The sequence below is a fragment of the Quercus lobata genome, chromosome 10 (genome assembly GCF_001633185.2).
Source record: "Quercus lobata isolate SW786 chromosome 10, ValleyOak3.0 Primary Assembly, whole genome shotgun sequence".
In the NCBI taxonomy this organism is placed as follows: Eukaryota; Viridiplantae; Streptophyta; class Magnoliopsida; order Fagales; family Fagaceae; genus Quercus; species Quercus lobata.
In genome coordinates this window covers 4991421-5018647 of record NC_044913.1, presented here as the reverse complement: position 1 = coordinate 5018647, position 27227 = coordinate 4991421, and the positions used below count along the sequence as shown (strand labels likewise).

The following is a 27227-nucleotide window of genomic DNA, read 5'->3' as shown; positions in this document are numbered from 1 at the left end:
CAAACTAGTTTGTAAACAAATTTAGTCATTTATAAAATTTATGGACAGATAAATAAAAAGATAAAGAAAAATATGCTTTTCTCATTTTATATGTGGTAAATAAAAGGCCACCATTTCTATTTTTTTTTTTTTTGCTACTATGGAGATTGTCCCAAAAACTCCATTGGATTAGAGAGAAATGAGGGGAGAGTAGAGTGGATGGTACGCCAAACATAAAAAATTTAGTACATTCCAATCATTTTCCTTTTCATGTTTCTCTCTTTATCTTCTTTCATCCAAACATATAAGATAAGGTTTTTTTTTTTTTTTTTTTTTTTTTTGAGTATTTTCTGCATTCCCTTAATAAGGTGTCATATGTAAAAGTATAAAACAAGAGAGACAAAAATAGAAAAATAAAAAAACAAAGAATAGGAGGGAAAATAAGGTGGTATAAGAAAAGATTATGGTGCAATATTATTTAATTTTGAATAACAGATTTAGTAGATATATATTGGTTTAAGTAGTGATAAGTTTAGTGGAATTTAAAAATTAGACCAAGTTTTATATCATATTTCCTTTTTAGAAAATTAAAACATGAAATTGTACATGTAGTTGCACGATTTTCCTGGCCCAAATCCTATTGATCAGGCTTCGACCCAAGATGCAACCCACAATAAATATTTGTAGATGATGGGTCAAAGAACTTAGCCTCAGCGAGCCTATTTGGTATGATACATGGACAATATTATTGCAGAAATAAAAACACAAGGATGGATCTCCAACGTAAGATTCTATTTCTTTAGTCCCGAATACAGTTTTTTGTGTCCCCCCTCTTTGAGGGATTCCACTACATTATATAGCTCTCTTGTTCTCATCTCAACCTTACACTTGTTGATCATCTAAACATTTACTTGAGCACCTGTCCCATCAGACACCCCTATCACTCCCTTTGTGAGTTGCAGAGGCCAAGGTAGTACTGTTCAGGGGTCTTTTCCTCATTAATGCGGCCAAGAGGGTGGTTGTGGCGCAATTAATGTGGTGGTGACAGCTTTCCATGAGATATTTTGGATTTTTATTCTTTTTATATGCTGGGAGGATGAACTGCAATGGTTGGGGCGAGTTCCTCGTCTGAACTTCGTAATGTCCCAGGAGGAATTACTCCTCGGACAGGTTTCTTCGGCGCAATTGGGTCTGAATAATGCTGTCTGTGATTTCTCCTCGGACAGGATGCTTCTCGGACGGGCCTGTAGTTAGACTAGCCCATTATTTTGGGTCGGGCCCCACAGTACATATTTTTAAAGTATTGTCATTAATTAAATTATAAATTTTGATAGCATGGTAAGTTTTTGTTTTTGTTATTTTTTTTTTTTTTTGAGAAAGAAGATAGCATGGTAAGTGACAACTAAGCAATCCTGCAATACTTTTAGACTATAAAAAATTATGGAGAATAAATATAACAAATTATTAATTTCAAATAAAAAATTACTGTAAAAAAAGAGCTCCAATCATGCTTTTAAATTTCATTTATTTAGTTGAAGTTTGCACTAGATAGGGACATAATTCCGAATCCACTACTATTGTTTTTTTTTCTTCTTATTTATTTATTTATTTTTTTAAAATCACTATTTTTTTGGGGGGTAATTACTATTGTTAGTAAATACTAAATAGTAATGCTACGAGATATTTATTTGAGACTGATTAATGAATGTTCTTAGGGTATATATTAATTATCCATTTTGAAATTTTTTTTTAATAAAAAATTGAAATAACTATCAAAACAATTAATTACTTATTTATTTATTTTTATAAATAATTTCTTAAAATAGTTTGCCCAAAAAACGCACGTTGGTAAAACCTAATTTGTCATTGACCTGAAAAAAGGGTAAAGAGTAAAGACCAAAGAACGGCAAAAATGATGGCTTGGACGTACAAGCAACAAAGTGTAAAGCAAAAGAAAGTAAGAAGCATAAAGATAAAGGAAGAAAAAGACTAAAGAAAAAAAATTTGTCCGATTCAACTGACAAGGGGCTTTCTTTTGGGCACACAAGCCTTACAACCCAAGCAATATATATACCCAGATTCTTCACGCTTTTCACATTTCAGTGAGCTCAGACTTCTCTGCCTTCAAATATAACAGTATAAATATATATATATATATATTTTTCCTAAACAAATATAAAATATAAAACAATTTGTTTATAATTATTAATGCAATTTATTTTAGAATATTCTTTTGTAATTATTGATATAATTTATTATGGCTAAAGCAACTTGCTCACAGGTTGCCAAGGCCATTGCGAGCCCATGAGAGCTGCCTTAGCCTTGAGCAGGTGCATGCAAGTATACCATGCCTGGTTGCGGCGTGCCCGCACTAGGCTACCATGGTAATGCCACTCTAATTCAGATCCATCATGGCATCACCTATCAAGAAAAAAGAAGTGACAAAAAAAAAAAAAAGGCAGTTTGAATTAAAGTGAGTCTCATTTAATAAATAAAATAAAAGGACATAAAACTAGTCATTTTAGTTATTTTAATATTTTTTCTCTCTATAAAGTTGGCCTCACGCTAAAAAAAAATGACATAAAATTGTAGAAAAAGATAAAAAATTATAAAAAAAATGTCAAAAATTACTGTTAGGTGTCCGTTAACACAACCCTAAAAAATATAGTGACTTTGAGTTTGTTGAATATAAAAGGCAAAAATTCTTTCAATATATATATAGCATTACTTCTGGTAATTGATATATAAAAAAAAGGGGTTTTGGTTAATGTGTGTCATCTATTTTTGAAAACATTTTATAGAGAATCGAAAATATTATAAATAAAAGTTAGTAACTTTTTAGTTTTTTCACAAAAAATTTTCTAAAATAATTCACTAATGTATGCCTAACACACATCAGTAAAACCCATGAAGGAAAAAAAAAAAAAGCACTACAGTTTGGTTTCCCAGCCAGTCGCATCTCATTGTATAAAGTAGAAAACAGATATTCTCTCCTTCCCTCTCAAACGGCTCTCATCCAAACCATGCACTGGTGATTTGACTCTTTGTGTGTCACACACTATTAGTATTTGTGTCATAAATTTCAGACACAGACAACCTATAAGTTATAAGAGCCTCTCTCTAACACACACACACACACACACACAGACACAGACACAGATTTCACAACGCAACAGGGAAATAAAGCACTATGCTGCCTCCTGTGGATTTCAAGGATATTCAAGAAAAGCTGTCCACCCATTTCAGACCTTGGAATCGCTCCTTTCAGTTCTGGGTACGAGCTGTTGATATCTACACTGGCTACAAGGTCTCTCTCTCTCTCTCTCTCTCTCTCTCTTTGTATATGTGTAAAGTTTTGTGTCTTTTTTCTCTATTCATGTAAAGTTGGCGTCTTTCTTTAAGAATTTCGATTGGGTTTGTTTTGGTTTTGGTTGGAATTGCTTAGGTGTTTCAAGTTAGAGTGAGTTTTGTGAAGGATGTGCAAAAGCAAGAGGCAATGTGGGAAAGACAGCATGAAGTTGCGGCTCAGAAAATATATTCTATGTGCTCTGACCTTGGTGGATTTTTCCTTAAGGTATATGAAACTTTCTCATCTAATTTCAATTGGGTATTTGTTTTTGTGCTTCTTATTTTGAATTATGTTGAAGTAATAGTCTAATTACAATGGGGTTTTAGCCTTTTTGCATTTCTAGCTCGATATGTATCAGGTACTTGTCAATTCAGTGTCTGAATCTTTGCCCTGCTTAGGATTTTACTTTTATGTTGATGAAATATCTTAAGGTGCCTAATGGGATTTCATTATTGAATTTGTAACTTGAAGTCATGGAGGGGGAAAGTGGACAGCTTGAATTCATTTGGGTTGCTTTTGGATTTGAGGATTTGAAATAAAGGGAATTTGAAGAACAAATGCTAGTATAAATTGTTTGATATAAATTTACAACACATTATGATGTAATCTTAGGAGATTTTGCTCAAAGAAAAACATGTGATATTAATAGATTTGAAATGACATCCTACACCTAATTATTTGAAATCTACATATAAACAAAGCTCAAATCCCTCCATAAATTTAATCAATAGAAAAAATTCTTTTTTTGATAGGTATTAGTAGTAAAAATTCTATCATTTCATACTATATTCAAGTCATTTAAACTAAAGATTGAAATCCAAATCCTTCTCTTTCATTTTCTTAATCCAAACAAACCATTGGTTTATGGTATTTTTTTTAATGTTTTTTCCTTAAGATTATGAGCATTTCCATCTCTATTTATTATCCAATTGGGGTTTTGGTTTGTGGTTGCTATTATGATAAGAGTTTTGGAGAATTTTACAGATAATTGATGAGTCTGGATTTATATTTTGTTTTCTAGGCTTTACTTGTATATATTGGATATGTTGTTCAAATCAGGTTGCTCAAATTATTGGGAAGCCTGACTTGGCCCCAGCAGCATGGGTGAAAAGGCTTGTGACCCTATGTGATCGGGCTCCCGCAACCCCCTTTGGTGACATTCAACTTATGCTGGAGAAGGAGTTGGGAAAAAGTATTGGTGAAATGTTTGAAAGATTTGAAATGGATCCTCTTGGTTCTGCCTCAATTGCCCAGGTACCTACTCAGACAATTGACACTCCCATAGAGAGAAATATATCTGTGTTATTCACACCATTACTTTTCAAAGGAAATGATTAATGTTCCAATCATGGCAGCTGATAATTGATGTAAAGGGGGAAGCACTTTGAATTCAAATGTTAATATTCTTAGCTAGTTATTTGGTCTATGAATTTGGAATTGAAGAGCGGGTGAGTCAAAATGAACATGACTTTATTAAAAAATGAAGTGATACTGTTTCTCCATGGTCTAAACCAACTTTAGTACCATATATCTGATCTTATTACAAAATACCGAAAGAATTGAGCTGCCTTGATTACATTGACAAGGCACTCTTTGTAACTTCTAGTTGGAGTTTGAAACACCCTATGTTTTTTCTTTAATTTTAGTCTCTCTCCAAAACTTATATATTTTCATAAATTCTTTCTCGTCATTCTGATGTCGAATTTAATTCGGCTCCAAATTGAATTCAATGTGGCTTGTCTAGAATTTCCAATCCTTCACTGTTGCAATCCATTTTATTCTCTTTTTTCACATTTCACTTGCTGTCAAGATGGCTCTTCAGCAGGAAGTGAATCATATTGGAATGATGCTTGTAAAGACTCATGACTTTGCACCTTATTTGTGTTTTCTGCTCAAATTAGGTACATCGAGCAAGATTGAGAGGTGATAAGAATGATGTTGCTGTCAAGGTGAGGGAAAGTGGACTACTTTGCGGCTCCATATTTCTGCACTAATTTAACTTTTTGTGGCATATAATAGGTGCAACATCCAGGAATCCAGGATCTGATGATGACAGATATTCGTAATTTACAAGCTTTTGCTTTGTACATACAAAAGACAGATGTCAAATTTGATCTGTACTCAATAACCAAGGAAATGGAGACACAGGTGCATATTATTTCTGTATTTCTTTTTGTCATAGAATGTAGATTACCATTTTCCTTTTCTTTTTTCCTCTCTCTCTCTCTCTCTCGTTCTGATATTGGTTTGATTTTTTGCTCTACACCTGAGGATGATAGTGTCTTGAAAAGATTAGACGTTAGTTGTTGAGTGTGGTTCTTAGTTGTGGATGACTTAAATTCTATTTGTTGAATACTTGAATTTATGCTATAACTGTAATTCTTTTCAGATTAAAATTAAATAGATATAGTGCTTCTTTCTGCATGACCATTCAGATTACTGCATACTGCATACTGGATACTTATTCTTTTTTGGTTATGCCATTCAGATTGGATATGAATTTGACTTCATCAGGGAGGCTAATGCTATGGAAAAGATTCGACGTTTCCTATATGAGAATAACAAAAAGAGTCCTGTTTTGGTGCCACGAGTGATACGGGATATGGTCAGCAGGTACGTAATGCCACACCCCATTTTTATGTGGTCAGGACTTGCAAACATGGATTAAGATGATTATAGGTTATTTTGATAGCATGAGACTGTTTATTATTTTTATTTTGAAAGTTAGTATAAGGTTGTTTCAATTGAGAAACATCTTATGTAAAAAAAAAAAACACTTATTTATCCATAGAAAAGGCTTAAACTTGTTTCAAGCTAAAAATCACAATACCTTTGTCCCAATGCTGCATTTTGCAAGTTCACTTTGTCAATTTTTTGTACTGCTGCATTTCTGGTGCTATATTTCATTTGACAAACCTTTTGTTAATCAAGTATTTCTTTGTTTGGTTAGGAGGGTCTTAGTGATGGAATATATGGATGGAGTTCCAATCCTTAATCTTGGTGATGAAATAGCAAAAAGAGGAATAAATCCTGGTGGTAAGATTGCAGCAGCGGCAAAGCAGTAAGCGTCTAGACTATCCCTGAGAGTATGGGATACTTTTGCCATATTTTTTTTATATAAGTAGCTGTTACGTGCACATAAAGTTTTATCTTATTTTTACTAATATTTATTTACTTTTGAGTCCTTCATTTAAACATGGAGACATTAAATTCCATTTTTTTTCAAAAAATAATAAAAGTGTAACTCTCTTTAAATCCCTTATTTCTCTGGTAAAGTTACTTCTAGGTTTCTTTATACCTTGGTGGCATACATTTTTTTTTTAAAAATTGCTTGCTGGCCTTTTTAGTCACTCCTTAATTCCTTAGATATTTCTTGCTAGATTTTTTTCTCTAAATTTGTTACCAATATTTTCCTGAAATCAGTTCTCTTGTTCTTTAGATTTATTATATATTTTTAGATAAAATTTGCTCTGTTGTAATTCTTTACAATCACAGAGTAATGAATCCCCTTTTCTGGTTGCCTTTCTAATAATGTAGTAGATATTATCTTCTAAAAAAAATGGTGCAGGATACTTATATTAAACTTTCTGTAACTGTAGGAAAATCCTTGAAAGTTTGACACTAGCATATGGGCAAATGATTCTGAAGAGTGGTTTCTTCCATGCTGATCCCCATCCGGGAAATATACTTATCTGTAAAGGTTCAGAGGTAATTGGGCAATCAATATCTGTTTTTTTAAGGTTTATTTCTTTTTTATTTTTAGATTTTATTTGTGCATTTTATTATTTGAATGCTGTTTACAATTCTCTTTTAAATGAATAGCTTAAATTATAGGTTGCATGATATGAAGAGACAGAATACTAATTAAACCTGTGGTTTTGTAATGTTAGATTTGCATGCCAGACCAACTTATAAGCTCTACTTGTGTCTTTTCTTTTTCCCACAACAGGTTGCCTTGCTAGACTATGGGCAAGCGAAGGATCTCCCAGAGAATTTGAGGCTTGGTTATGCTAATCTTGTTCTTGCCATTGCTGATAATGACCCTATAAGAGCTGCAGAGAGCTACAGGTACTAATCATTGCCTATAAGTCAATTTGGTCCTTCACTTCTAATGAATTGCCTGTTGGTTTGCCAAGAACTATCATGGAGATTCAAATGGAAGAAGGAAAAAAAAAAGAGATTTGATGCTCTATTTGTTTATTGCTATATTTTAACTGACTAGTAGATTTGGTAAAATGCAGGTCACATTTATGTATCCAATATAATTTTATCTGAAATATGGCTTGGTTTGAGAAGTTCTGATGATGTCCCAGAATTTTTTGAGGTTTATTGGTTTTGACTGTTAATATTTGTATCAAATTGATTTCTCCTATTTCATAGGGAGCTGGGAATTGATACCTTAAGCCATTGTGAAAACGAACAACAGGAATTGCTGAGGTTGGCACAGACGATGTTTGATACAAAACTACCCCCTGGAGTGGTGATGCTGCAACCTTTCTCAGAAGAATCTTCAATTAAAAAGATTGCTGTTCTGGTATGCTTTAGAATCATCAACTATTAAATTTGCTTACTTTGTGGACAATTCCGCTAGACGCACATATATATAATTTTTGCTTAGATGTTTATGTACTGGTTTTCCCATATTATTTCAAATGTTTAGTTGCATTTGTAAACCAGACTGAAGTAAAACCTCTCTACTGTAATATTATGTAGCATTTGAAACAAGTCTTGGAAGGGTTTCCTCCGCGACCGAAAGTTTATTAACAGGGAATTCAATCCCACTGATGTGGAATAGGGGATTAGTTATGTTTCATATGAAGTTCTTCTGATCTACCAAGGGTACCAAATTTTAAAAAATGCATAGGGAAGTTTTTATTTTTAATTTGGCATGCCAAAATGCATAAATGAATGAATAGATATGTTCAAAGATATTCACTTTGAGAAATTAAACAAATGAAATGCTGTAATTTCATTACAATATTGAGGATATGTGAAATAGGATATAGAAGATACTGTTACTTTCATTTCCCATGAGTTCCTATAGTTTTTTATTTGAATATATCAACTTTGATGGCAATATGTTGGTTCCAAATAATAATACAAAATGTTTGTACTTGGTACACAAAATTCCCATGTCAAAGGGGTCTGGGAGAGAGAATAATATGATCATCCAAAATAATTTACTTGAAAGAGTGGGCTTGGACTCTGGACATTAGGGGAACAAGTAGGAAGTTTGATGTGGGTACCTACCTTATGCTGTTACATTTTCTTCTGCTGAATTACATATTGCTTCCTTATTGGGACTTGGCTATGTTAGGCTTTTCCTGAGGAGCTATTTTCTGTACTTCGGACGGTGCATCTCTTGAGAGGGCTTAGTGTTGGTCTAGGAATCAACTACTCTTGTGCAGAACAGTGGAGATCCATTGCAGAAGAAGCTTTGTATGGTGCCGGCAGGTTAAAAGGTGACCCTTCTTAACTCTTTTACGTTTTAAGAAAATAGGGGCATTGTGATATTGCATGGCAAAGAGATAATTAAGATTGCTTTTACATGCATTCACTTTCTCTTGCTAAATGAGGTCTTTTGCATTTTCTTGCCATTGCTTGTGTGTATCTACTTTCTCATGCTATATGATGTCTTCTGCTGTTTAAAATCATATTTTATCTTACCTTTAAACTTTACCAAATGCACAAGTGTTCCAACACTTAGAAGTGGTTTTCTTTTATATTGTGGAGTACATACTATACCTAGAGTGGAATCATTTTTCTGCGAGGGATGTGTCTCAAACTCTCAATGCCTCCAGTCTTTGAGAAATTATTCTATAAACCGGTGTACTATGCCTCCCTTTCACATTAGGGTGGACTACATTTGTAAGACCTACAGGTGGGGCCCACCGATATGTGAGAAAAGGGTGTAGCACACCAAGCGCACTGAATAATTTCACCTAGCCTAAATCTATATCTAACTTTTGTGTTCATGCCTAACTTTCTTGATTGGTATTATTTCAGGTAAGGATATGAAGAGTAGAGTTCGTAGACGTGGTTTATCAAGAAGATTTTTTTGAAGAGTAGGCATAAATTAGTTTGGAGCTTTTTATGTTTCTTGTTTGCTAATGTACTAATCAAACATTCAAACCTCTTACTTAGAAAAAGGAGAAAAAAGAAGGAAGTTTGATCCATTTGTTGTATATATTCAGTTATTTGACATCATTTATGATCACCACAAGCTCTTGTATAATGCCTTCAGATACAGTTTCAAGTTGTAAAAGTTCTCTATTGGCTTTTCACAATTATTATTACTTTTTCCCATTGACATCATGAGTGTAATCCAACAAAGTACTGTGAACCAGTTGATTGAAGCTATTGAGTCCATGTCAAACTCAAGCTTGGAAAGCCACCTCCCCTACTTGCCCATAGTCCGAATGAAACAGACCATAGCTTGTTCCAAGTTTTACCTAACAGATATGTTTTGCTCCTTACAACATTATAATTATAATTTATTTAGGGGCCATTCTGTTTATATAATACCAAGGCGACTAATGAACAGGTACTCAGTGTAGCTAGTGCGTTAGAAACAACTTATTGGCAGTAGCTTATACATAGTGTTTATTAAAATATATATACTTTTTGGTAACTTTTATGTTAAATGTGTGACCAAAAAAAAAAAAAAAAAAGGCTTTTCCCAAACACGCTCACCTGAATATGATTGAATGAGGTTGACAACAACATATTTTCATTATAAAGCATTCTTATCTTGGTGGATTCTTTAGTTTTAGTTTGGTATGACATATTTTCATTGGCCTGGGCAAAAGTATAATTGTATTTAGAATGTATATAATTCCAAAAAGCTAAAGTATGAAAAAAAATGTAATCAGTCATTTTCAGCATCCAAACCGAGCAGTAGGAGAAGAAACTTGTAATTGATGAGGGTAACCACTTTAATGGCCTTGCTTGGTTAGAAGCTTTCACTATTGGGCTTGGCCCAAATAAAACCCTCTTACAAGGCCCCTTTTTTGGGGCCATCCAATCAATCAGCCTTTCTATTTTTTGTTTTTCAGAATGTTGGATCTATCGGTATGTAAACAATCACTTGGACTTTAACCCAAATGGTATAAGGTATGTTAAAGTTAAGAGTAGCTCTTAAATAAAAATATTATCAAGCCCTGGGAACCCAATAGGCCCAAAAATTAGAACAATGCTGAATGTTAGTGGAATGGGCTTGGGCCCAATAGTTAGGTTGATACTTGATAGTTGAGCGTCTGACTATGTCAAAGTTTAGTGAAATTATTCAATGTATTTGGTGTACTACACCCTCCTCTTATATAATTATATAAATGTGAAATATACATGGATCCCTTGCTCATTCTTACTAAAATGCTTGTACAAAATAATTTCTTTGAAGTTGGAACAAGGATAAATGTTTGAATAATGTTGAATGTATTTTGATCTTAACTATGAATTGTATATGTATATATATACACAAACACATACACACAACAATAAGAAAGGGTAGGTTTGAAGTTCGGTTCTCCTCGTAAAAAAAAAAAAGGAAGAAGCAAACAATGCCACTAAACTACTAGACTTTTGGACTCTACAAGGTACATTAATTACATTATTCATGTGGCCAAAAACATTAAACGAAAAAGTTTGTATTATTGTGTAAACAATTTACAATTTGAAAAATTGTAATACTCCCACACTAGAAAATTATTTGTTTACCTTTAAAAATCCTTTTTTTTTTTTTAGTAAATAGGATTTACTGTATTGTCTTTGAAATAAATTTTCTTTTATAAAAAAAAAAAAAAACTCCCATGAATTTAAACTCAAATAAACTAAATGGGAAAAGAGTGTTGAGTACAATTTTCAAAAAGTAGAAATATTGTTAAGTGGGCCTGAGTAGGGCCTACTTGAGTGAGTTGGTAATTGGGCCATGAGTCCATGAGTGAACATAAACCCGGCCCATCCACTATATCAGTTCCAACAAAAAACAAAGGTCAAAACAAAAAGTGTATAGAGTACGATTCCCGCTATTCTTTGATGAAACTCCCGCGTCACTCAGATTAATAACAAGAGACAAAAAAATTTCTCATTTTCAAACCTCAGATTAGAGAGAGAGAGAGAGAGATGTTTGGGAAAATCAGAGGAGCTTCGACTTCGTCACTAGACAGCTTGGAGTTAGAGAGGCCAACTTCCAAGATTTTCAGAGACGATCCTCTCTCCATCTATGGTACTTTCTCTCTCTCTAGTAGAATACTAGGATTATTGATTGGTTCATGAAATATATGTTTCACAGCCATTTACATTAGATCCTTGTTTGTTGTATTTTTTTTAAAAAAATGTAAATTTCGACAACCTCGTTCGATGTTTTCATTCGACTAATAATGTTTTCAAGTTCCGTGTTGAAAACATTATCGGTAAGCTGATGGGTTGGAACTTTTTTTTTTTTTTTTTTGGTTTAAAGCTCGGGTTGGGTCAGGATTCAGGTCGACCAAAATTTCAAAACTGACCCAAAATTTGACAGTTTGATTTGTTTTATATTTTGGGATTTATTTGTTTAAATTTGTTATTTTGATGTTTTGAGAATTACTTGTGATGAAATTGGAGTATTAGAATTAGATCCAATTGAATAAATTGTAATTATTTTATTAAATAATAGACTTTTAAATAGTTGAATATTAAGCTTGATAAAATTGTAACATGCTTAATAATTTTCAGAATTGTCAGGTAAATATTGATCAGTTTCTTACATAGAGGTTGTTATTGTTTATAATATGGGGATGTTTGTGATCAAGTGCGCTCTATGAACATAAATTTGTTTCAATTGAGATTTAAAGCTATACATGGTGTAGACTTTAGCTTTAGTGTTAGCAATGTTAGATAGTGTTAGTGTTGGAAGCTTGTGCAGAAGGGTTGAATGGTATTTTTTTCGAGGGCATCAAATTAAATTTGATTCCTTTTTGTTGCAGAGGTTACACTCATGAAGCTTAAATTAGGCTCTCAACGTGAGCTAAGTTCACACTCCAAGCAGACAGTGCCGCAGATAGAAACTGATTCTGCTTCAAGCTCCTCTTGTGCTGGGGTGATGAAGATAAATGCAGATTGTTCTGAAAAATGTTCTCAAGACATTGTGGTTTCCCCTTATGAGGAGGCAATGGCAATAGATACAAAATGTTCATCTGGGAGTGTTTCGCGAGGTTCAATTGATCCTCCTTGTTTGGGCAGCAAGAAACAGCAACAGAACAGGAATGTTTCGGTTCTTTACCTCTTTTCTAAATTTAAGGATTCTCGTCGACAAGTTGTAAGCTCATCCTGTGAGGACGCGATGCCAATAGAAGATGGTTGTTCTGAAAGTTCTTGGACAAATTCAAGTGATTGTCATCAATCTCTTAAAAGCATGGAACAGCAGATGGATCAGGAATGTGTAACCTCTTTAGCTCTGCAGAATGTAAGATCTGAACTGGGATGTGCTTAATTCAGGCTCACTTGGCTGTTTTATAAGTTAATTTACTCAGAAGTCAATTGTTTCTGATGTTGTTTCAATGCCCATGTATGGGGAAATGTTGTAATGCATGGAAAACAAAGTCAGCTATCAAAGTTTCAGTGTTATTGCCTACATACTGTTCAGCCTTGAGGATTAGGCTCTCTCACTTTTTCTGGGTGTGTGTGTGGAGAATATTGTAATCCGTATGTGTGATGTCTAAACCCATGTTTTCTAGTAAGCACACTTCTCCAAGAAGCAGGTTGAAATACAATCACAAATGAGTTTAATGTTTGCAGTTAAAGGCAAAACTCAACTTTTGGATTAGAGGCTGTATGAGTGAAACTACTAGAAGAGATGGAATAAGAAGACTGAAAAAAGGATTGTGTTGATGTGTGAATTTGAATAAGCTTAAAATCCAGCTTATATTAGTTTTTATTTATTTATTTTTTAAGTCTCACTTTTAAAAAACAATATACGTGTTTTTGTTTGTTTGTTTGTTTTTTTTTTTTTGGTGAAATACCACTTTTAGAGGTGGCTTAGTGGTAGAAAGTCCTTGTAAATATCATGCTTGCCAGTCTAGGAATTGTGGGTTCAAGTAGTAGCAAGTCCTATAAATGCCTATGATCCCATGCCATTACGCAATGTAGGGGTTTAAGTGGTGTATGGACTGTGATTGCACCTGTGAGTCCTAACTAATCATGGAAGTAAAATAAACTAATGATGATAAATTATCCCGAAGGACCTATATTCGATTGCCAAGATGGACACTCATGTGGTTATATGTAAGTATATTTGCTGATTGACTATTTATGTCAATTCTATAATTGCTTAGTTACCCCCCCACCCCCAAAAAAAAAAAAAAAAAACAAAAAAAAAATCCTATAGTTGCTCTATTCAAATTTGGATAATCATTTGATTGGCATGGTAAATTCAGTCAACAAATAGTATAGTTGCTCTGTTCGCGTGGATGACCAATTGATTTCAACAAACTTGGGTTTGCAAGATTTGTACCTCAGATAACTGATTGGTTCAATAAACTTGGGCTGCCAAATTGAAGTAAATTCATCATATGGAAGTACAGAAACAGAATGCAATGATTCCAAGCCGCACAATGCATTGTTCTTATTGATGGCACTCAGTTTGATGCAGCTTTGTGCAATACCCCATAGTAGACTGAAATCAATAGGTCTTAAGTGCCAGATTGATTCACAGGATTTGTAAGGACACTAACATGGACAAACATGATCGTTCATTAGGATCCTTTATTGTACACAATAGCAATATTTCCTACAAGGTACGAGCAAAGAAATTTTTTTTTTAACTTCTGGTGTCAACTTCACGAGTGACAAATATCAGAAACACCCACAAAAATGAAGTATGATGAAATTTTCTGCATGGTCTCAGCTGTAACATGGAAATTCCATTAATTGTTTTTAAGTCACAAATGAATCATTTGACACTAGAAGTACAGGTGCAAAGAAGAGTTTCTTAAAAAATGCACAGGTTGTAGAAATGAGAACTAAGTGAAAGCTCACTCCCTAAGCCATGGTGCCTGAGCTGGTGTCCACTGACATAGTTCGCCTTCTTTGAACCAAAGAGCTGCAGAGATGCAAATTGTGTGTGTGAGAGAGAGAGACAGGAAAGAGTACAAGTACACAGTACATGTCTATCAAGCATTACGTGATTACTAATTGTAAAAATGACCGTCAAGCATAACATGATATTTTACCTATTTCACGCTTGCCATTCTCAGGGCTGTCACTTCCATGAACCACATTCCTGCCAAAATTTTTCATCATAAGACCTTGTCTCTAGAAAAGTAATTTGATGTAATGAAAAACAACAATTATTTTCCAATTCTTTGTGATTAATTTACACATTAAACTAGTCAAGCACCAAAGACTAAAGCCTCTAACCTTCCGGTTTGAACAGCAAGGTCTCCTCTTATTGTGCCAGGGTCAGCTTGAAGAGGATCTGTAGACCCTATAAGCTTCCGTGCAGATGCAACAACACCAACACCCTCCCAAGCCTTGCAAAGATAACTTATGATCAGTCTTGAAACTTTCAAATATTTCAGATTCATTGGGAGAAGAAAGAGGGGGGGGGGGGGGGGGTTTGGAGAAAGAAAAATTATACCATGCACACAACTGGACCAGAAGTAATGTAATCAATCAGCTTAGGGAAGAATGATTTAGACTTGAGATCCTTATAATGCTCCTGTAACCATAAAAACAAACATCATCGCATAATAATTTAGGCATCTCAAAGAGGATGTAAAAATCAATGTTCAAGTAACCATCAAACAGACATCAAATTAACACTAGTTACAACCATAGTCATAAATTGGAAAATTACATTGTTGTCCTGTTGAATTTCCCGAAAGCATGGAAATTAATATGAAAGCTGGTCATACTACACCAAGTTTTTTACATGGCCTATTACTTCCTTAGCAATTAAATGAAGCAGCATATGCAAAACCTCTTCAACAACTTCACATCACAATTGAAACTCAATTTCTCAATAACAATACGGAAATACTGAATTAGGGTTTCTCCATATAAATTAATAAAGTAAATACAATGACAAACGTCACAAACCTCTGCTAATTCTTTTGGGCACTCAAAGAGCTTCAAGCCAGTCAATTTAAATCCCTTCTTCTCAAACCTTGAAATAATCTCTCCAACCTATAGTAACTCAACCCAAATATACAAATTCATGCCAGGAGAAAACAATTAAAAGAAAAGGAAGCTCTTTTCTACAATATAACTGCTTAAACCCTACATGGCAACAAAGAAAGCCGAAAAATTCCCAGGAAACTATTAATTTCCCGCAACCAAGACAAGCAGTTGGGCTAAATGCCTCAATCTATTAGAGATTTTTGTCTTCTAAGGTAATGAATAATGTAAAGTCTTAGACTTTTCCCCTATGCTTTCTCAGCAACCAAATTTGACATAGGTTTGTTAAAAATTGCAAGCAAATTAAAGTAAAGCTTACAAGTCCACGTTGCACAGCATCAGGTTTCACCATTATATAAGTCTCTTCAACTTGTTCCTGCACACACAATGACACCAAGAAAGACAACAACAACAAAAAAGTACAAAATTTTCAAATGGGGTTCTAATAAACTTTGCAAATACCGAATAAAGTGAGAGGAAACTCAAATGGGTTTTCGATAATTGAGGTAAAAATTTGAAAATAAAGAGGGAGAGAAGCAAACCATGGAAGCAACCAAGTGGGGCAAGAAGATATGGGTTTTGTGAGAGAGGGTTTTGGCATGGGGACGAGATGGGGAATATGAGAAAAGATGGGACTTTAAGTGGAATGCAGCTAAGTGGAGGTGGTGTTTGGTGCGTTGGATAGGGCAGTGAGTGTAGGATAAGCTGCAACAAGTTCTCCGAGTTTGTGAGCTTAGAAGAGATGATGAGAGGCATGGTGGACTTGCTCTACCGAACACTACCTGAGCTTCCATCTTTTCTCTCTCTTCAACAACTCGAGTGCATTTACATATTATAAGGACCGAAAATTACTTGAGTACCCCTATCTTATTTTGTCCTTCATTTTTGGGAGTGATCATACGTCGGGTTAAGTTGGATTGAGAAGTTTTTTTAACCTAACCCGTCTTGGTGAGTTAAAAAAAATCCAACTCAACCTAACCCAATCCAACTTATTATAGAGGATTAACCCAACTCATGTGGATCGGGTTGGGTTGGGTTGGATCCATGGTTAGATAATTTTTTTAATTATTATTATTAAATTAAGCATTAAGACAATACCACCACAAGTAAGAGTAAGGTCACGTTTGGTAGACTGTAATAGACGCTGTAATGTAATAGATATTCCTATGGCATAACTATTCGGTTGTTTGGTTATGTTTTTATTATAGTGAATAGTTATTCCTTACGAATAGCTATTCTTCAAAATGATGAATAACTATTTCTTATCAAAAGTACTGAATATCTATTCCTTTATCTTTTGTAATAACTTTTTAAAAAAATTTCCTAAAAAGCCATTAGTTGCCACATCTTCAAAAGGAAAGAAAATAAATTTTCCTTCTTATTAATTATTAGCTTTATTTTGAACACCCTAAAATAAGTGTATTTTAGGAAATTTGACTTAGAAATGATTTAATTATACATTCTTTTCATACTCTACTAAATTGTGGATGTATATTCAGGATTCTATTCCTAAATAGTCATCAAATTAATGAATAGTAATATTTATTACATTCCAACTTAATGTATTCCTTGTAATATATATTCCTATTCTCATGTAATAATCATTATAGTGTACCAAACGTACCCTAAATTTATAACCAAATAATCATGAACATAACACCAAACAAATACAAACTTTATGAGAAAAACTTAGGGTTTGAATTTTATTTAGAAAGAGGAGAAAAAAATAAATAACAAAATTATATAATATATTTTTTAATATATATTTTTAAATTTAAATATATATTAAATATAGGTGGGTTGGGTCGAGTTAGGCGGGTTTGTAAATCTCATGACCCAAATCCAACTTGACCCACTGTTAAAAAAATATTCATGGCCTAACCCAACCCATAAACCCCTGAAAACCGACCCAACCTAGTGAGTTGGGTTAAGTCGGGTTAATTTTGGCGGGTTCGTTGCATAGCCCTACTTCATTTTGTGATTCATAAAGTAAAAACAATGCTGACAAACACACTAATTTTAAGGGTTAGTGGGTGATGTGACGATTTCTTATTAAAACAAAAGAAGATGTTTAATTAAAAAAAAGGGTAAGCTAGACCTATTTTACAATATGAAAAATGGTATGTTGTGATTAATATAATATCATTTTTATATAAAATTACCAAATTTACTTTAATCATATACCAATCACAATATGCCTCTCTTATGAATGTTTGTGTTTATCAAATTTGATTATATATACAATAAAATCTAATGATACAAAATTATATATATATATATATATATATATATATATATATAATTTTTACAATATTGGAATCAAATAATGTGATATGTTGTGATTTTTATATAATAAAATGATTTTCACGGTGAATTCATGTGAAAAAGATAATCATAACTTGTTATCTTAATTTATTGTGAACAAATATTGTGATAATATTTGTGGCTTGCTTGCATTGCTATGTTGTATATTTGAATTTTTTATTTATTTTTTTATTTTATGATATGGATTTTTCTAAGAAATATTCCATCCAAATGAGGACAAGATTTTACAACTCACAAGTGATGATAAATCAATTGGTATTACCTATTGTATTAGCCAAGTATATGAGAATTGTTTGGACTAAAGAAATTAGGAATTCCAAATTTGAGTTGTTCTCTACTTCTGTGTTTTGGTTAGAGTTAGAGAGAAGATAGAAGGAAAGAAAAGTAGGAGAGGAAAAAAGGAGAGAGAAAAAGAAAATCCTTTATTTGGTTGAGATCTATATATATATTTTTAATAAATTTGAATTTAGAATAGGTGCTCTTAACTCAAACATGTCTTCTCTAATTATGTAAGTGTACAAAAATGGACTGAATACACTAAATGGACCAAAGTGGACATAATAGGACCGAATAGGACCAAACTAGACCGAATATACTGAATAGGACCAAAATGAACCGTATAGGACTGAATAGAATTAAAATGGACTGAATAGAACCAAAGTGGACGGAATAGACCGAATAGGACGGAATAAACTGAATAGGACCAAAGTGGACCATGTAGGACTGAATAGAACTAGAATGGACCGAATAAGACTAAAGTGGACTGAATTGACCGAATAGAACCATAGTGAACTGAGTAGAACAGAATGGACCAAATAGGACCGAATAAGACCAATGTTGACCGAATAAAACTGAAAGGACTGAATAAGACCAAAGTGGACTGAATAAAACCAATGTAGACTGATAGAACCGAAGTAGACCAAATAGGACCGAATAGAACCGAATGGACTGAATAAGACCACAGTGGGCCTAAGTAGACCGAATAAGACCAAAGTGGGCAGAATAGAACTAAAGTAGACTGAGTAGGACAGAATAAGACCAAATTGGACTTAATAAGACCTAATGGACCGAATAAGACCACAGTGGACTGAATAGACCAAAATGGTAGGTTGAAATGGCTCAATAAGAGCTTAGCAAAAATAAATGCTACATAGTGGACTGAATAGACCAAAATGGTAGGTTGAAATGGCTCAAATGGAGCTTAGCAAAAATAAATGCTATACTTAAGCTTTTTTTTTTTTTTGAACACCTATACTTAAGCTTTTAGATGTACTAAATTTTTATAAAAAAATTTATAAATACTAGTCTTTAGAGTTTAGACACCTAAAGTATTTTTTTTTTATATGTATTTCCTAAAAAATATAAAAAGTATTATCAAATGGTTTGAATTTTATTGTGTTAGTTTTTAGACCCCTTAAAAACACAATTGATTTAACCTAGATAATTAGCCAAGTTTTTACTTAGTTCAATTTAACAAATCTAAGTTATCACAATCACAAAGATCATATCATGCAAAGCAGCGGAAAAATAAATAACACAACGATATGATAATCCAGGAAAACCAAACCGGTAAAAAACCTGGGGAGAATTTAACCTAGTTATCCTCAAAGTAAAAAGCAAATCCACTAGAAAGAATCGAAATTCATACAATAAGACTTACAAGCCCCCACACTCGACTTCTTATTGCTACCTACAAGTAGAACTTACTGATACGACCACGTGCAAGCTCCGAATCCACAGACTCCTTTCTTTGGCCTTTGCAAAACACAAACACCCCCGTTTGTCACTTTGAGATCTCACTTAAAAGTTTAGCAACACAAACTCTCCTGATTGTGACTCCAAGACCACCCTTTAAGGTTTAGATCATCAACACCTTTGATGACAAGAGAAGGCAACAACTTCTACAATATCGGATCTTGAGATTCTTTAAGGAATAACACCGGTAGAAGACATAAGAGAGTTTTTGGGTACAAAAACCTAGATCTACAAAAGAGGCACAAGATGCACTCTAATATCTCTAAAAAAACTCTCAAAACCCCACCTAGGGTTAGTTTATAATGTCCTTTAAATACTGGAAAAAACGGCTCACGATTTGGGTTTCAAACGAATAAGTTATGGCCTTTTTACGTTTGCTGATTTTGTTGAAATTTTGGATCAATCGAATCTGTCTTTCGATCAATCGAACCAACCAGCTTGTAACTCATTTGTTTTTATCCCAAACTTGAGTTTTTTGTCTTGGGCTTCAATGTAGACCATTCTAAACTAATGAGACTTAGTTTTTGTCATGGTTTGCCAACATTACAAACTCAAAACCTAACATATTACATTTCTTAAAACTTTGCTACTTTTTATTTTGTTTTTGTTTTTACATTTATATTATGCACATGACTCTAGTTCAATATGAAAGATTTTTATTAAAAAGAAAATTAGACCATAAAGTATAATGTAAAAAATGTTTGACCGGTTCGAGCCAATTTTTAAAACCATTATTTGTACAACATTTATTTAATCTTTTTCCTTCCTCGAAGCCTGGTTTCCCCCTTTCCCAAAGATTTTGAAAGCCCAATAGTCACCCTTTCATAAACAGAAAAACAAGCCTAGAACACTTTCACACCCTTGATTATAGTGCACGATATGTCAACATTTCCATGTTTCATGCTTGGGCTTTAGAGACAAAATAACTCTCTTTTTTACCACACCATTATCTCTTTAACTCTTTCTATTTCATCAACCCATGCATTGACAAAGTTTTTCTTTAAATAAATCTGGAGTAAAATTCTTTTAAATCAGTTTGGAGTAAAATTCTTTTAAGTACGTGGCAACTTAAAACATTATTCACAAATTTTTATTTTAAAAGTCTTGGGAATTGCTTAAATAATTTAGTAAATAATGTGATTAAATATATTTTGATGATCTTATAAATTGCCATGTATTGAGTTGGAGAATATTAAAAACTTTGTACACCACGTATAGTATAGAGGAGGGTATTGATATATGGAAGTCTCAAAGTCATTAATTATATCCAATCCACAGTTGGCTGAAAAATTAATAGTCAAATGCAAGAATTTACTATCAAATACAATTTCAATCCTAAGACATAAAAAAAAAAAAAAAAAAAATTCTACTTCCCACTTCCCAGTTCAACTATATAGAGATCCTTTGTATGACTGTGTCCAAAACAATCTATATTCGATAGCCTAATAGTAAAATAAACTAAACTACAAGTTGAAAATACCAACAACCTACTAATTATGATCAAAGCTAACTTGAACAGGGAATGAGGCTACACCATCTCCAACCACAATTGTGTGCCCTCCAGAAGGTAGAAGTTTGTAAGTATTGTAATCAACAATCCCTTAGCTCTTGCAAGCGTCAAACACAAACTTGATCTGCTTGCTTTCTCCAGCTTTCACAAAGACCCTCTTAAACCCAATGACTTGCTTAATAGGAGCGTCAATGATACCATCAGGGGGCTTTGAGTAAACAATGACAACCTCATATTCCCATCTTTGCTTCCCACATTTTGTAACTCAGCCTCAAAATCAATGTACTTGTTACATTCCAAATCGTCTATTAGAATTGTGGAGCATTCCGGCTTGTAACTACTGTCGGTATCATAGCCGAAGTCACGGCAATATTGCAACTTCGATGTCATGGGTAGCCTAAAAACATATATAATTGGCTTCATATATACCACGTAATGGGTAATCTTCCTCCTGAGAACATAGTAAAATTAATGCATGTCATAATATATAATGTACAGTACCACATCACACACATGCATAGTGAAAATTTTGATATAATTAGGCAAATCCACCTTTTCTAATTGGGAAAATCAGTCTCCACATTCCATATACAGTTACACACCACACATGTAAAATCCTAAAATGTGGAGATGAAGTGTCCTGCATTTTTCAAGAATATTCACATTTTACACGTGGTGTCTACACAAGGAGTGGAAATTTTTAGAGTGATACATTCACGATCCTTTTGATAGGAAAGCAAGCACATTCCTCATTTCACGTAACATTTACTTATGTTGCAAATTTTCTGTTATAATGTGAACGTATTTGAAAATATAATTTAATGGACTACAATTTTTCCAAAGTTTGCAGTTTTTAGATTGTGAAATACATGAAATTATTATGACAGTGAACCTAATGAATTGGTTCACTGTCAAAAGATAGCTTTGATGTTCTCATTTTCCTTGGCAAAAGAAATGTCAATGCCACCTGCTGACATGATCACAAGAATAACAGGTCCTTTAGCAATCTTAGCCGATTGGTTGATAAGCTGAGTTTGATAACCAGGTAAGAGAAGATACTCCCTATCCAAACTCTCTGCCTCAACTAATAAGTCCTATCCAGCCAAAATTATAGTAGCATCAGCGTTCTTTGCTGCTTTCAATGGCTGCTGGGAATATCAAATTCTCGTTCTTGCATGCAATGTCACCACAACCCATTTCATATTTCACTTTTCCGAATGCAGAAAAACCATCAATTGGAGAGCTGTATTGGCATGGAATACTAGCAGAAAAATCACAGAAAATTAAACCATAAAATTTTTTCCCGATTCCTGCATAATTTCCAATCATAGATGTGGTAGCATTGTTGGCATGTGGTCCAACCACTGCTAGGGTCTTAAATTTTCTATGATCTGAAGGCAAAGTTTCACTATCATTCTTAAGAAGAACAATTCCTTCTCTTGCTACTTCTGCTGCTAATTCAATGTGTTCATTGGAACACTGCTTCTGCTGCTAATTCACTGTGTTCATTGGAACACACATTTTCTATGCTAAGTACGAGTCTAAAGAAGGGCTTCCATAAAAAAAACCAAGCCTCATAAGAACAATATAGAGGTAATTTAATGACTTGTCTATGTCTCCCTCAGCCTTCCCTTGCTTTGCTGCATTTTGAGTGAAGCTGGTGTATAGTACTCCACAATCCATATCCAAGCCTAAATGAAGATAGCTAAGATTAATAAATTTTAAAAGAGAATTAAAAAAAAAAAAAACAAAAGAACTATTTTAAAGCCATAAAAGACTAGCCTGCTTTTAGCACTTGTGCAACAGCATCCTCTTTGGTGTTACCAAGCCACTTGTGATCATCGACCATTACTTCTATAGAATCACAATCTGAATCTATATCTACCCAATAACAAAATACATTGTTTTATCAAAATGACAATTTAGCAAGGGTTTAAGGTTATGGAAATTAGAATATGGTTTAAATTAATACCCGTGAAGATTCCATTCTCCTCTAATGGTATCTCTTAATAACTTGGGATTGGCACAAGTTGGTATGAGGTTTACACACGACTTAAGTGCACATTAGACTGCTAACATCACTATCTTTAACTGGCTTGGTATCAATCAACCCCAAGCTAGTTTCAACATCATAGGCAGAATAATGCTTGCAACATGAGGAAACCTTGAGATGTCTATGATTCAAATTTGTGACATTCTGAGTTACCTTGACATTTTGCAAGCCCCAGGCATAGTTGGTAGCAAACGTGCATTTGAAATCTAAATACACTTGACATAGAATGCTATTAGAAGAATACTTGGCACAAAATTAGAGTACAATTAGAATCTAATTTGTATTTTTTGATTGAAGTGAGTGGTGCAATTAGAAATTAAAAAAAGAAGAGGCAGCTTTTAAGCAAGCATGGGAGAGCATGTAAAGGGGCTATTCTCAATGAAAGGTGGTGCATCGTGCAACTTTATCATAGATATTGGGAGACAATATGCAAAAATCACTGCTTCACATTTCTATTTTACAATTACATGACTTCAGAAAATAAGAGAGCCAATTACAATAAATTTTGGTCAGTAAAAGAATCTAAAAGAAATTGAACCCCGCTGCTAACATGTACAATTGAACCCTGTCTATTAGCACACCAAACTCCCAATACTTCTCTTTATTATTGCATTGTCCAATCATCTGAACAGCTCACGTTCAAACTCAAATAACTTATTTTCAACCCAAATTCACTGTTTGCAACTCATGACTGAATTGGGTATTGCTAGGTGGCATCCATGTAGCCTGTGATTCAATTTATTTAATTACACAGCTGCTCATTTTCCATGATATTTGGATCTTTTTATTAGATTTTTTTTTTTTTTTTTTAAACTATCAATTGCATAAAAAGTATCTTATGAGAGCTACCTCATGAAATAGTTTCGCAAGATAATTTCACGGCTGTGAGTTAACACTTCGGCAAGAAGCTGCAACAATTAGCTTAGATTTCCAACCAAGCACCAAGCAACCCTTGTCTTCCACAATGGTATGACCTTCAAAAGTCTTATTCTGCTCAAGCCATTGCTTGGCCGGAGCCATCAGCTTAGTAGGTGCAGCTTGAAATCCTGCCCGGCTCAGCCTCCTACGCCACTGGTCCACCCTCTCATGCCTCTCCATCCTTGCTGATCCCTCACAACTCACAATGTTCTTTATCTCCTCAGAAAGGTAGAATTGTTCCATCTTGGCCCGCTTTGTGTCATATTTAGGTTGCATGGCATCCTGGGAGTCAAAAATTGCAGAGTAATAGTGCAGTGCTTCCATAAATCTCCCAAGAAAGAAAGGCCCATTGTGGCTTGAATCCTGCTCAACAAGTACTAAAACCTTTGGAGAGAGCTTGTGAATTATCTGCAGAACTGAATTAAGAGCCCCTCTACTTTCTTTAACTACACAATGCAGTTGAAGGATGCTATTGACAACGAAAACCTCACCATCAAACAGTTTGATGTCTTCAGGCTGAAGATTTTCTAAGTTGCTTTCCACCACTGAGAACTCAAAGTTTATTCCCATGATTTCAGCAAAGGTCTTGAGCTCTACCCCAATGGTTTGGAATCTATCAACAGCAAGGCCAACACTAGTTATTCGGAGACGGCAAGGTGGCTGATCAGCACGGTTGGCAAGGCTGTTAATCAATGCACGCCACTGGTGGCCATGTGCCAAACCTAGTGTCATGCCCAAATCCACTACATGAAAAAAAGACTCTCCCTCAAAGGCTTCCAGTATTGTTTCATTAGCCACAAAGTGGCCAAATTGAATATGTGGGCAATTTTCAAAAACAAGGCTTAAAGCCTCTTCCTTTTTATCTGAGATGGAAACATCCATTATGTTCATCATGGGTGGTGTTGCAAAGCCAAGACTTCCTCCAAGTGGCTGAACCAGAGAAAGCCTTTCAGCAAGACCTTGGACAAAGCAAGAAGCTACACGCTGAAAGGAAGAGCCAAAGACTAAAGCACAAGCTCTAAGCTGAGATAGTAAAGCTGAGGCATGTGACCTGTCTCGACAAGCCACAGCTTCAGCACAACCAAAGAGAAGTTTAACCAGCCTCATATCATCAGCACTCTCATCTTCTTCAGGATCACTTTCTTCAGCAATATTGATGATGGCTTCTGCCGCCTCTTCAACAGCCTCAGCTGCAAGGTATCTTTGATTATAAGTCCATATATGATCACGAAACTGCAGCTTCGACAAGTTATTAAAGCTGCCTGTGCGGCTAATGCTGGGGCTGTCATAAGTACAAAAGTTGATTCCATCACTATATTGACTGCTATAACTATCCATGGAATCAGCAATACTTATACTTCTTTTCAGCTTCTTTCTATCCCTGGTTTCCTCTGGGAAGGGGAGGTCCAAGGTAGAATCACTGTTATCCGATATAGGTAGATATTGATAAGGATAGCAAGCCCTGGCTGAAAGACACATATTATGTGCACTCACAACTTCATAACTTTCATTATTATATAACTGATTTAAGCGGAGTGGAGGAGCCATTTGTTGAATCTATATTCCTTACTGTCTTTCTGAATAATTATTCAACAAAGCTCTGAAAGAAATTTTCATCAGGTAAGCATGGTATTTGTAACAAACTTACTTTCCTTGTTGATATCGACAACAGGTTTATCCGCGTACACATGACTACATATGTTGATCTAACCATTGGATTCTATGTTTTTTTATGTTATTATACATGCATGTCAAATTTTATTTATAATTTTATATTTCAAAAACTTGAAATTTAAACACTTAATTGATGACATAGTTATTAATCTCTGGTTTTCTTGAAATTTTGCAAGTATGAAATATATAAAAAGAAAATGTAATCTAACATTGGATTCCTCTCAAAATTCATATATAGTAAAAATATATTGAGTGGAATTGTAATAATTGACTACAACCAAGTTTGTATCTAAATTTTGTCCTAGAAATAAATAACAAATTAAGTTGAACAAAAAAAATGATTTTTGGCCTCATGGGCTGCCATACTGACAACAAGCACACAAGAGTATAGTGTAGAGCATAATACAACTCTCCGAGGGTTTTGGTTAGTTGTTCCTTAGTTGTTACTGTTCCATTACGGCCCTAGGTGGTCACCATATTCCCAATACAAAAATCTTAGGGATGAATGTCTTCTTCTAATTGTCTTTTTCTCCCTGTTCAGCACTTTGAGTCTTTATAGACAACATCGCCCACTTAAACTATTGAATGATTTAGTGGGTTTTAGATAGCTCAATTAGTAAAGTCTTTGATGATTAAATAAGAGACCTGGGGTTCAATTCCCGCCTATACTAAAAATCTATTGGTGTCTTAATTATGATAAAGAGTTATTATTAGGAACGGATGTTATAGGCTGAAAATCTTTCTAAAAAAAACCTATTGAATGATGTAAAAATGTATTGACTATGTTGTTAATATAGTAAATTTGGAATTGACATCAGCATTTTTCCCTCAAAATATAGTCCTTTGACACTTGCAATCTCCTATAGTTACTGCACAGGAGTGTTAAGATTGATCTCGTATTTGTTATTTTAGATATGTACATTTAGAACTGATTATTAGGAGCAAGTTAGTCATAAGAGTGATGTTATTTTAGATATACACATTTAAACTTCTCGTATTTTTTATACCTTGGTATTGTTTTTATTTTATTACCTTTTATTTTATAGTTTTTATTTTAATACTTATACCTTGGTATTGTTTTATTTTAATACTTATAAAAAATACCATCATAGTATCTATACCTTGGTATTGTTTTTATTTTAATACTTATACCTTGGTTTGTTTTTATTTTAATACTTATAACTTGGCAATGTTTTTAATATTTTAATGCTTATAAAAAATACTATCATAGTATCTCTGAGTTATATTCCCAGTTACAAACTATGGGACTCCAGATCCAAAGAAAAACTGGCTCAGGATTAGAACCACAGTATCTAACTATCTATACCTTGGTTGGTGTTGTTTTTATATTTTAATTCACTTATTATAATATGTTGTTTAGGACTAATCTGTAATCACACTAATTGTCATAAATAGTTTGGTAATAGCTTTTAGTTTAATTTATTTTATTTAAAGGCAATTGAAATGGAACTATTTCTGTTACTCAGACATTGGCTAATGTATATGAATGT

The 27227-nt window shown here is 33.8% G+C and overlaps 4 protein-coding genes, 1 long non-coding RNA gene and 1 pseudogene across 6 annotated transcripts; 2 read left to right on the top strand and 4 right to left on the bottom strand.

Annotated features, from left to right (window-relative positions):
* Positions 1-2951: 2951 nt before the first annotated feature.
* LOC115963701 (uncharacterized aarF domain-containing protein kinase 1-like) lies at positions 2952-9643 on the top strand. 2 transcript variants are annotated; one of them, XM_031082819.1, is made up of 12 exons: positions 2959-3286; positions 3425-3553; positions 4388-4582; positions 5230-5277; positions 5348-5476; positions 5817-5941; positions 6279-6389; positions 6928-7036; positions 7278-7396; positions 7709-7862; positions 8646-8790; positions 9335-9643. In XM_031082819.1, exons 1-12 carry the CDS (start codon positions 3170-3172, stop codon positions 9388-9390), a joined length of 1437 nt encoding a protein of 478 aa, XP_030938679.1. In that variant the 5' UTR covers positions 2959-3169; the 3' UTR covers positions 9391-9643. The 2 variants fall into 2 exon arrangements, with proteins under 2 accessions (XP_030938680.1, XP_030938679.1); XM_031082820.1 differs by lacking the exons at positions 7709-7862; positions 8646-8790; positions 9335-9643 and adding an exon at positions 7570-7673 and having other exon boundaries at positions 2952-3286.
* On the bottom strand, positions 4392-5380 carry LOC115963702. The gene is made up of 2 exons (XR_004085899.1): positions 5234-5380; positions 4392-4586 (listed from the first exon to the last, which is right to left on the bottom strand). It is a non-coding gene; the product is annotated as an uncharacterized LOC115963702 (long non-coding RNA).
* Positions 9644-11360: 1717 nt separating the features above from the next.
* On the top strand, positions 11361-13195 carry LOC115965539. The gene is made up of 2 exons (XM_031084785.1): positions 11361-11552; positions 12292-13195. Exons 1-2 carry the CDS (start codon positions 11450-11452, stop codon positions 12795-12797), a joined length of 609 nt encoding a protein of 202 aa, XP_030940645.1. The 5' UTR covers positions 11361-11449; the 3' UTR covers positions 12798-13195.
* Positions 13196-14054: 859 nt separating this feature from the next.
* LOC115962577 (nucleoside diphosphate kinase 2, chloroplastic) lies at positions 14055-16339 on the bottom strand. Its single transcript, XM_031081436.1, has 7 exons — positions 16024-16339; positions 15801-15857; positions 15404-15490; positions 14943-15023; positions 14723-14835; positions 14536-14585; positions 14055-14405 (listed from the first exon to the last, which is right to left on the bottom strand). The coding sequence occupies exons 1-7, from the start codon at positions 16273-16275 to the stop codon at positions 14338-14340; spliced, it is 708 nt and encodes a 235-aa protein (XP_030937296.1). The 5' UTR covers positions 16276-16339; the 3' UTR covers positions 14055-14337.
* A 5643-nt stretch (positions 16340-21982) lies between these two features.
* Positions 21983-23893, bottom strand: LOC115964242 (annotated as a pseudogene).
* A 107-nt stretch (positions 23894-24000) lies between these two features.
* LOC115964241 (GRAS family protein RAM1-like) lies at positions 24001-25590 on the bottom strand. The gene has a single exon (XM_031083598.1). The coding sequence runs from the start codon at positions 25588-25590 to the stop codon at positions 24001-24003; it is 1590 nt and encodes a 529-aa protein (XP_030939458.1).
* Between the last annotated feature and the right edge of the window lie 1637 nt (positions 25591-27227).